General features: G+C 32.0%; 1 protein-coding gene across 10 annotated transcripts in view; it reads left to right on the top strand.

Moving 5' to 3' along the window:
• Positions 1–12304, top strand: part of LOC118187598 (putative ATP-dependent RNA helicase TDRD12) — a 342589-nt gene that overhangs the window by 258808 nt on the left and 71477 nt on the right. For all 10 annotated transcript variants that reach the window (XR_015043602.1, XR_015043603.1, XR_015043601.1 and 7 more), the window contains one exon: positions 1156–1521. Coding sequence is in view for 6 of the 10 variants with exons in the window: in XM_085825776.1 (XP_085681902.1) it covers positions 1156–1521 (366 nt within the window). In the remaining 4 variants the exon portion in view is untranslated. The remainder of the gene's footprint in view (positions 1–1155; positions 1522–12304) is intronic.

Below are 12304 nucleotides of genomic sequence, written 5' to 3' on the forward strand. Positions count from 1 at the left end.
CATTCAGGTAAAAGTGGGCCTCATCTCCCCATAAGATTTTCCACGGCCAAGCATCACCCACCTCCATTCTGGCGAGAAAGGTAAGAGCAAAAGTCAATCGCTTATCATGGTCGGGGTACAGTAACTCTTGTACACGGATGATCTTGTACGGATAGAAGTTGATAATCTTTCGTAAGATTTGCCATACCGTACTGTAAGGCATATCCAAATTCCGAGCTACTCCACGAGTGCTAGAGGTGGCAGCAATATTGTCTGATCCTCTGTCGACAATCCCTGTGACAACTGCTTCGATTGTGTCCTGTGGTACAGGTTTTTGTCCTCTGCCTGACTGAACCTTCAGAATACCTGTTTTCTCAAACGTTGCAACCATTGCTTTTAGCCCATTAACTGACACAGGACCATTACCTTTATGCAATTTTTTGTGCGTTCGAAAAGCGCGAAGAGCGGCTGACGGGTTGCACTGGTTGATGTAAGAGAATTTGACCAGTAACACACGCTCGACTAAAGAAGGAGACATTGCACATAAACTTTCAATCCGATTGATTCGAAACATAACACATTGCCTTTTAAAACCCAAGCAGCTGGCACTGTGCGAATGGATGTAACGTGAAATTTGAATAAAGAACTTCTTCTTTTGCTCAGCGTACGTGATATTACAGATCACGAGACTTTATCAGTGTTTATGTTGATTTTACGCTTTTTTAAAAGTGTTGCCATATTGCACTTGAACTAAATCAGAAAATGTGCATAATAAAAGGTAATTTTATTCTGTATTAATTTGCATTAGTTAACAATTTATATTCTATTAGCGCAAAATATTCCCCTAGTGGTGACTTTTGGAACTAATTTTTTTTTCACGGAATTGTTCGTCCCCCGTCTTGTTCAATCTTCCTACAAAATGTGGCGTCATTCTCACAAATAGATCGCGCTACAGAACACTGTGAACAACTGTCAGTTTAATTATGGCCACCCGTTATATAGTACTTTGTTTAGATTTAACATCAGAGATTTCATTCATTTTGGTGTTATTTTATTGAAATAATAATGTTGTCCAAAACTCATGTTGGGATTGTTTTGTTATGAATATGAATGTTATAAATATTTCTTTATTTTTGAGTGTGTAATTAATTGACCATTCATTTATTTCTTATATAGATATATACAGATGCTAGTATCCCTCTGTGTCATACTTTGAAAGCATTTGGTTTTTGTGACCAGGTTTTATGTCAGATGAGGCATCATATTGATCTCATAAGTGACAAACCTATTGCTGTGCCAAGTGAGGGTGATATTCAAGGTCTAGTGACTCATGTGTTTGATGCTTCTCATTACTGTGTCCGTTTGCTGAAGTATTTGACTCCTGATTCTGAAAAGGCAGTATTATTGAGTAGTGTATATGCTAAAATTGGATTCCAGCTTAAAAAATTTTATTGCAATGTTTCTCATCAACAGAAAGTGGAAAATCCTATAGTTGGCAATTGTTACGTGTTAACAGAAAATAGCTTATATTATAGAATTAAGGTAAAAAAACCTGTAATATTCTTAACAAATTATCTTTATTTAATATAATAACATATTATGCTATTAATTTCTCATAAGGTACATTTTCACTGTAGAAAAGTAATAATATGAAAGACATATATTTCAAGATTTTTTTATGCCAATTGAAACTATGTTGTATGCCTACTTTATTATAAATATTTTCATGTTTTATTTGTAAAAAATTTAAAATAATGTTTTTTTTTTTTTTTTTTTTTTTTTTTTTTTTTTTTTTGTCTGCTAATTATTAAACTGTATTAAGTTTGTGCTAATGGGAGATATTTGTTAAAATTTGTTTAATAAAACACAATAACACGCTGAACAAATACTAATTCAGAAGTTAAACAACAAAAATTTAGGTACTGCTTCATATCCATTAGCTAACTATTTAGTTTCTAGATTTTCAACTCTATTAGACAATAACATTTATACCATAAAAAATTCAATAGAGTTTGTAAAAAAGGTTAAAAACATTTCTCCTAGAAATTTACTCATGGTTTCTTTTAATGTAAAATCCTTATTCACCAATGTTCCAGTGGAGGGTGCATTAAGATGTCTAGAAACCAGACTTTGCGAATTTCATTTCTCTTGCATCGAAATTGATGAGCTAATTTCTGTCACTCAACTCTGTTTAAAACAAACACATTTTTGTTTTCCAAAATAAATATTACAAGCAAACTGAGGGATTAGCCATGGGAAGCCCCCTGAGTCCCATCCTGGCTGATATCTACATGCATTATTATGAATCAAAATTTTTTGGAACTTCAAACTTCCCAGCATGGTTCCATTACGTAGATGATACTTTTACCCTGTTTGAAGGTAATAAAGATGATTTAAATAAAGTTCTTTCAACAATGAATTCTATTGATCCTGCTATATTCAGTTCAGTTTTGAACTTGAGACTTGCAATTCTCTTCCATTTCTCAACATTCTGGTCACACGCAACACATCCAACAACATACGGTTTACCGTAAACCTTCATCGGTTTGCCTTCCACCACACTTTAAATCATGTCATCTGACTAAACAAAAGTTAGCTTCATTTTATTCCTATGTTTTCCGTGCTCTTCAAGTTTGCTCCTCCAAACTATCCCCTGATGAAGAACTAAATTATTTAAAAGCAATAACTATTGACAGGGCTTTTCACCCAACATTATTAATCAAGCAGTTAAAAATTCTCATCTCAACACACTAAAAGGCACACTCTTGTTTTAAGAGATTATAAAAATTCTGTTGTCATTCCCTTCTTTCCATCAATTAGCTATAAAGTTGCACATATTTTGCAGAAATTTAATTTTCGTGTTGTTTATTCTCCCATCAATAAAATTCCGAGTTCCCTACTCAAGGACCCCATTCCGGATATGAATACCTGGGGTATTTGTAGGATTCCTTGCCAGTGTTGTTTAATTTACATTGGCCAAACTAAGAGAGCCTTAAAATTTCGCATCAAGGAACATGAGGCATATGTTAGAAAAAATGAAATACAGAAGTCTTCTGTTGTTCAACATTGTTGGTCCGAAAATCACACTTTCAATTTTTCTGCTGCCAAAATTATTCAAAAACATCTTCCATTGGAGAACTGGATTTTCTAGAGGAATTTCACATTTAAAAAAAATCGTTCTGTTCTAGTTAACGATCCTAACTCCAATCCATCTTTGCCTTCGGCCTTTAAAGAAATTATGTTTTAGTTCTGGTTTCATAAACAGATGGCGCCACTTGCTTATTCTTGTCCAGGCTTTCTTATCTAATCATTATTTCCTATCTTGTTCATTTGCGGTTTTGCAGCTGAGGATGGTGGTTCAGTAAAAGCATTGAAACTAGTCCTGTGAAAAATTTGAAAATATAACACTGATTTTTGTTGTTTGACTTCTGAATTGAAATGTGTTTAATAAAAAAGTAAATATCTTTAACCAAGATAACTAGTTTTAGTAAAAGCTAAGTTGTTTTCAGTTCAAGGCCATTTTGTACTGTAGAGACATTAGATTATTTCGAAGCAGGAGACATGAAAAATATGCAGTGCTCTCGCCGGGAGTCAAATCTCAGACCTCTCGAATATGCACTGAGTATGTTGACCACAAAAGTATGCTAAGAAGGCGGGAGAAATACCTTATGCGAAAAAAGAAAAAAAAGAAGGGGGGACAGTTCTATATCTCCTGTTTTACTGGGCCAATTGACAAAATTTAAATTGCGTATTTCATGTCTCAAAAGCGCGACTTAGGATATATATTAGATTTATATATAGCATTGTTCTAACATAGGTATTTTGACACAAAATCGGACTTTTTCTGAAATAGCATACCATTTTTTTTTCCATTTTTCGATTCTACGACTCAAATTATGCCCAGGTATTAAATATTAAAAATTTATCTTGGCACAATTTTTTCAGTGCACCAAGAATAATTCACTTGGTGAACTTAATAATATGTGGCAGCAATTTTCCTTTCCCTTCCATTATACCACAGCGGAAAAAAAGTCACATCGTTTCTACTTTCAAATAATTTTAGCAAAGTGTCCAAACCACATTTGATATTTCATCGCTTTCAACAAATATGCCAAATTTCAAAATGCACCAATATATAAATTCACGTTTATCTTTGGAAATTTTGAATAAAAAACTGTAATTTTTTGCAGGTTTGCTTAGAAATACACCTACTTTAAGATGATGGTAAAGATTTTATAGATCATAATTCAAAAATGTTTTTGAAAAATTTGTAAAAATTATTTTAAAATACAAATTTTGAAAATAAATCATAAAAAATGGGTGAAAAGAAAGATTAATAAATATAAACCAAATTCAAGAGGCGAAAATTTTGAGAGCTAATTTAAGAAAAAAACTTGGCAGTTTTGCATAATTTGAGTTATAATGTGGGAATTTGAGTCAAAATATGGAAAAGAAATTGGCATGTCGTTTCAGGAAAAACCCGATTTTGTATCAAAATACCTATATTAGAACAATGCTATATATAAATCTAATACATATTCTAAGTCGCGGTTTCGAGACATAAAAAACGCATGTTAAATTTCGTCAGTCGGCCCAGTAAAACGGGAAATATAGAACTGTCCCTCCTCTTTTTTTGCTCAATGTACATAAAATCACACTCTTTTTTTAGCGTAAGTTTTCAAATCAAGTAATGAAAATATGAATGTTGATGGTAGGTGCTTTGGAACACATTTGTACTTATTGCAGGGTTGCCACAACTACTTGGTAAACCGGAAAAAGTCAGAGTATTCGAAAATTGACCAAAAAATTTAGGTTAAAGTCAGGGAATTTAAATATTTTAGTCAAAATTGCGAAAATTGTCATAGAGCCTATTTTTGCAGCTCCAATTGCATTGTCTTTTAGAAAGGCAAAGTAAGTTTCCAGTAACCTCGAGAATCGAGAGACTCACATGTGCAGTGCATGTTGAACTAAAGAAAATACACATTGTTATATAAAACAAAATTTGTTTAATCTTAGTTTACAGTACTATGGAGGTTAGAATAGCCTCCATGTATTGTGTTCTAACCTCTATGTATGGTATACACAGGATATGATGAGCAGTAAATAGGTCATTTTGGTGTTGGCTACAATTTTCAAAATCGTGCTAAGGCCTTAGCGTATACTAGGATTTTGCCGCAAAATCTTTTAAACCTTTTTTTGTCATTTTGCAGTAAAATAAAAGAAAAAATAAAAAAATAGTAATCAGTCATCTAGGCTAACCATTTAATATATTTATATTCGCTAAACTGTTGTCCATTATTCTAATTCAATTTTTAAGTAATTATTTTTATGTTATTTGTACCATTTAATATTGTTTTTCTTCCCTCTAAATTTATTTATTATTAGTAAATAATACTTTCAAATTTCAGGAAATATTTAAATATTTTAGTCAATATCTGAAAAGTCACAGAATTTCATACAGTGATTAAAAAAAATTCCTTTTCTTGCCTAATTATGTATCGCATAAGTGTCATTCGAGCTTGTCTGTGACCTCTGGCATAACCCTGAAACTAATTTTAGCAGTATGATGACATACCATCACAAAATTTAATGCTCATATTTTTTGTGTATGTATGCTGCTAAACAAATATAAAATACCTGAATTTATTTAAAAATATCATTAAATGGATTTTTTTTTCATTTAGCTGCAAAAATAAATAAATAAGTAAAAAGACATTTTTTAATCCACATTGGTCAGATTCTAATCTCAATCTTCAGTGGAGAACACAACTCCTATTATAGTTATAATGGTAATGCTTTGGGGATTATATCTATACTAGAAAGTCTAGCGGTCATACGAAATGACCGCTATTATATTATTTTATATTATAAATTGTAATTAAAATGATTTGTGCAAGTTTTTAAGTAATTCATATACAAATATAATTAATTTATTATTTTATATTATATTATAAATAATGCTTCATATTATTTTATATTATAAATTGTAATTAAAATTATTTGTGCAAGTTTCTAGGTAATTCATATGTAAATATAGTTAAATGCATAATAAGCAACAATTGTATGAATTAATATTTAAATGTTCTTAAATACCATGATAATTTAATTAAAACAATGATAACTGCATGTATGGTATCAGTGTATATAGACTATTTGAATGCTGTGGCAACTTCACCCCATTGGCTAGTACAGTTATGCAAGCAACCAATAAACTATCAGCGACAAACAGACACGTAAGCCACATATAGTAAAGATATAAGTCATATGTAATTGGCAAATTTTTGTGTTTTCAAGTGGTACCATAATTAATTTACCTCTTAACACAGCCAACGTGCATTACCTGGATAGACTGGAATTTTCTTAAAATGCACCTGGAAAAGTCGGGGAATTTCATATTCCTGTTCGAGTGGCAATCCTGTCATTGTGCCTCTAATACATAATGTGAAGCATTATTATAGTTATAGATTTAATAATTTTGAAGCATATATTTTCTGTAATATACATTGCAGAATCTTCATATTCATAATTGTATAATCAGTACTTTTTCATTAATGCCATTCTGTACATTTAGAGGCAATATTGGTGTAGTTTGGCTTATTCTTGTTTTCCCTTAATACTAAATACTCAGAAAGAGCAACCAAGAACATTCTATAATTTCATGACTATCCTTCAATAGCCCATTGTGGAAGAACACAATGTACGTTATTATTATTACTATTTTTTTGTGAACAAATTTCCATTAACTTCCCCAATTTTGCTACATCTATTGATTTTTATCATTAGGATGAGATAACTTGTAACTGGTGTTATGTAATTATTTTAATCAACTGTTGTGTTGTGATTTGTGTGAAGCAAGCTTTGATTCTCAGAATTCAATAGACATTAATTCTTGATATGATAAGTAAGTGAATCATACAAACATCAGTAACAAAAGGAATGCATGATAAAATAAACCACAATTGGGTTTGGACATCTTTCCCCCCCCTCCCCCCCCGGAACCAGGCTGAATGAAGGCTGCTGAGTAATTTGAATTTTAGCAAGTACTTTAATTTCTTGAGATTGTTATTTGAATGTATTCTTTCTTTGTGAAGAAAATCTTTCTTGTAGAAACAGGATAGCTTCCTCTTCCCTCAAAAAAAAAAAAAAAAAAAAGGTGAAAAACGGGATTCATGCCAAAAAACCAAATTGATAACATCTGGCACCGAGAAGATATGCTTGAACAATAAATAAGTAAATAAAGTGGTATAGTGTTAATAGAAAACTATTGTATTTTAGGTTAAAATAACATGCCGAATAATGATTATGCTGATTCTATTGTTATTAAGTCAAACAACAATAGAATCAGCATTATCTTTGTAAATTTTGAGGGACCTGTTTCGATGGTTCTATGATTGAACCGTTCAAACTGGTCCTGTAAAATTTACAAATATAATGCTGATTCTTGTTGCTTAACTTCTCCAATACTGTATTTTAGATTCAAATCAGTCAAGTATCCAACAAAACAGACTTGAAATGTATAACTGTGGATATAATTATGTACTTAAAATTGCATCTGATTTTGAGGGTTATTTTTGATGAAAAAAAGAATAAGAGACCATTAGTGGTTATATGTCTGTATTTTTGCACAGGACACACATGCGAGTCATAAGAAAATCATTATTTGTTTAATTATAGAACTGTCACATGAAATGTTAAAGCATACATATAATATTTATTATCCACTTCTGATCATTAAAATGTAAACAAACACCTTAAAGGAAACATCTTTGAGACCTGAAGTTTGCATAGTATATACAACATAGTAGGATTTGAAAGTAAATAGTAATTCAGTCCATAGTCGCCAGTGTAATTCCATCTAGAAGCAATGTAATGTGAGAACAAAGAGTACATTTTTCACATAAGTATAATATTTATTTATTTATTTATTGTTTGCTTGGAAACTCACTTATGGATGGAACTCAAAATAGCACATCTCAGTTTGATCTTGGAGGAATTGTGTTATTATACAGTAATGGTAGGTTATCTTACTGTGAAATTGCTGCTTGCATTAGTGGAATTCTGTCATGTGAATGTAGAATTAGTGGTTTCAGGAACGATATATGCAGCAGTATGTAGAATGGTAGTGATCCCTGATCATTAGTACCTGATAAGATGGGCATTTTGTGCATTTGGCTCCTACAGACTGCAGTTACAGCATAGGTATCTAAAGTTGCACAGATTCATGAATGACATGATATTGTCTTTTCAAACAGCTCCATATATAACATATCTGTGTGTGAGAGCAGTTTGTGGAGTTTTTCATATAAATTAAGTATTGAATGATATTCATTCAGTGGAGTTTTATTTTATAACGTTATATGTATATGCTACAATTTGTATACATTTTTCTTTAATTTTATGAGGGAAAATACATGCATTTTGTTACTTAAGAGCCCTGAAAACTGTTTAAGATTTTACTGTGTGTTTCGTTTTTGGAAAGTAAAATTTCTGATGAAAACATATGCTCCAGTTGAAGTATTAATCTTTATCAGTTATCTTGAAAAATGTTCAGAGAATGTTTCCCGTTTCATGAATTCTTTTTAGATGAATTATTACAGAAGCATTATATTTCAGCGGCTAAGAAATTTAGTCCCTCTTAAAATAATGTAAGTGGGGTAGGACACCAGAAATTTGCTATTTGTCATACAGGTGTAGTCTCATCGTACTATATTTTAAGATCTTCCCCAGTTTTGATCGATAACACCCTGCTGCTTGGTCCAAGGGTCTCCGACCTTCCTAACTGCTGTCACTATCCACTCGAGATGACTTTCAGCTCACTGTATGTTTTGAGTGTCCCTATGCCGCAAATGCTCATGCCTTCTCTGGGATTCAAATCTGAGGCCTACAATACAGCAGCCAGAAGAACTAAACACTATAATGATCATGATAACATAAAATAATAGAAGTATCTTTATTTTGAAAACTAAAAGAAACTAACTACAAATTTCTTGTTAGTCTTTCTATCAAAATTCTAAATTAAGAAAAAAAGGTTTTACTTACCTTTTTATTTTCGAAGGTAAGCTTGCGTAGGTAAAATTTCAACTAAAATTTCAAATAATCCAGGCTAAGCGTTCGTAGGTAAAATTTCAAAAAACTAGGCTTGAAATATATATTACAAGAAAAGACTTTTATTTCAAATAAATCTTGTATGTTGAGCACAAAATACACTGTTACAAATAGACAGCCAAAAAATATTACAGCCAATGTACTACTTTCTTTTTAAATCTGAACTCTTGTTGCCAATTTTAATGAAGTATGATTTAATTATAGCATTAAAAAAATAACATTTCACACTGCATGTGGTAAGTAATAAAATTGTTTCCCCTCCTTTTTAGAAGTTATTTGTGACACTCTCCACTTTTATTTTTAAATAACTTTTTGGAAAATTCAAACAATAGTTAAATAATCACTTTTGTTGGTTTTATAAGTCTGCCATAACAACATGAATGATGAGGCTTCGATGTTCAAGCAAAAGTGGGATCATCAGTTGGTAGTCTGTAAGTCTGAGTTGCCCTCTCAAGTCCAGCTCCACTATCAATATCATTGGAACAGGACTGGCATGAAGTGGTTTCCACATTTGAATGTCCATGGATAAAACATGTATTTCGTAAGAATCTGTAAAAGGAGAAAAGTTAGTAGGACAAAAAGAAGTTTTTTCTTTTTCCTGCACTTTTAATGGGAACAGTTTTCTCACAGGATTTGCAAAAAGGAACCATATGCAGTTTTTACAAGAGCTACTCTAACTTGATGGTTCTTTCCAGTCCTAGAGTTTCACTATTCACCCTAAATGACAGTTGAATCTTTCATGTATAATCATTTGCCACAAAAATGTGTCCCCTTCATTTAAGATAATTTCCTTATTTATCTTACACTTCTCTCAATTGCCCTAAATATTCAGCTCTGGAATACTTTCTTAGATTACTTTTCACTCTAATGCGATATGCAAATTGCTTCTGCAGTGTATTTTCCTCTATGCTATGAAACTTGGGTACGCTGACTCTTCTAATGTTTTGTAAGAACATTGCAGAAGTCAAAGGTTCGAAGTCTTCGGGATCTTCCAAAATAAGTCAATCATCCTGAGTTAATCAAGCTTCTACAGTCACATAGAACATTATTAATTTCTTCATGATTTCATGACATTTTATTAAAAGTTTTCCTTAATCAACCTTTCCCAGAAATTTCCCCACCAGAAAATTAGGAAATGTAAATTTCGATGTAATTAGATTAAGCTTCTCTATGTTCCTCAATTTCTCTAAATCCACTTTCTGTATGTTCCGAGAAATGCCTTTAGAGTTAGAACCATTATCTGAATAAATGACAGCTGGTCTTTCCCTGTGGGCTATAAATTTCATCAAACCAAGAAAAAAAAATTTCATTCGAGATTGAGGTTAACAATTCGTAATGCACTGCATTGTTGACTGCACAAATCAGGTTCAAAATTGAAGCATCTTTCTTCCCTTGAGAAGTGGGGCACCTTCAACATCCATTCCTGTGATTTTGGAAATTGCATCATATCATACATGATTTTGAGGTAAGAGTCCCTCCGATACAATTACAGGTATCTCCTTAAACCTACTGTGGATAATAGAAAATCTATTTACTTCTTTAAGAGTTTTTCTAATTTTCAGAATCCAGTGATTCTTTGTAAGATCACTGGCATCACTTCATAAGCATCTGAACTTTGGCATGTCTTAAATTTTCACAGTTATGAAAAATTAGAGCATTACCAACTGGATGACTGAAAGGAAGTATAATGGGCAAACGGAATTTTTGATGATCATTTCTGAAACTCTTTTTGTCTTTAATCTTAAAGTACCATTCAAGACTTTAAATACCTATAAAGAACTTAATGTCTTATAAATCCCATTATTTAATACATCCTCCTGTACTTGTTTCAGCTTTTTTAATTTTGTCAATCATCAAATTTCTTATTACTCTATGATCTTTTATTTTCTTCAGATTTGTTAAAAAATCTAGTTTCTATACTGTAATTCTTCCAAATTTAACGTAAGATGAATAACAAGGGTTATACTTTTTTTTTCTTTTTTTTTCTTTTCATTGCACAGAAACTGCCATTAGAATAGTTTTCTTCTCTGAATTAGCTACCTCCATGTTTGTAAGGTGTTCCAATTTTGCCGAATCTTCATCTGGTTTTAAGAAGAAGAAAGAAGGTCCTTTCCAACAATGTCCTTTGATAAAAGTCCTCACAGAGCATCCTCGCGATGGGAGATTGGCATTGTCCAATATACCCGGTACATATATCCAGCTTTCCTTATATGATAGTCTTATTTCTTCTACTCTGTGACAATGAACAGTGCCCATGCACCATCCCTTTTTATCCAGTGAAGAACATCCATAGAGTCTGATGATTAAGTTGATACATCTTCCATGTGCAAAACGTTTTTTATTGATATAGCTAACCTTGTGTGAATCATGCAGATTAATAACTGTAACCTTGGAATTGGAGTTTCTTCTTTTAATGGTGGGGGTTTTGATCTAGCTTGAATCAACTGGTACTAAACTTCACCATCTTTTTCTGTTTGGAGAAAGATACAAGTAGCATAGACAGTGTGGAAACATCAGAAGAAAACTTGTAAGGTTAGCATTAAGGTTGAGGCTGAGGAGTCTTCAGGAAATTTAGATGTTTCCTAGATATGCAAGTTGTTTTTTCGAACTTTCAAATTTATTTTCTATGTCTTAAGGTAATTTAAAGTCCCACGAAGTCTCTATTCCAACATTCCTGCAAGATTAATTTAGAAATTAGAGTAATAGGACAAGTGACTCCAAATGGATTGAAAATTGAATGCACCAGGGAAAGTGTTCATTTTGTAATGACTTCTCCTTTCATTCCTATTTCTCTGTCTATAACAAGCAGGCAGCCTTGTAGATCAGATTTTTTTCATAACTAACAGTTATTTGGAATCTCATTGGGAAGACTGTCTTCAGCTTAGTCTACACTCTTAATGTAGTTTTTACATATATATTGTCTTTCAGTTCTTCAGCAGCCATTTTCAAATGGTTGTGAAAAAGATGTTCAAATGTTTTCAAATAGCTCCTTTAGATAATAATTTAACACTGCTGCTAATAAAAGTGAGCTGCACAAAATACTGAAAACAATGTGGCAGTGCAGTATATAAAAAAAACTCTTCAGGATTTTCCTCTACCCACCACAAGAAGCGTAGAAAAAGCGTTAATGAAGATGATAAGAAAATTCTTATCATTTTCTTGTAGAGCAGTTTGCAAAAAAGCTTTTTGAATATCCAATATGATCCCTATTTTTCCTATC

Source organism: Stegodyphus dumicola, chromosome 10, assembly GCF_044657685.1.
Source record: "Stegodyphus dumicola isolate Sdum_Otavi_A_Nest chromosome 10, ASM4465768v1".
NCBI lineage: Eukaryota > Metazoa > Arthropoda > Arachnida > Araneae > Eresidae > Stegodyphus > Stegodyphus dumicola.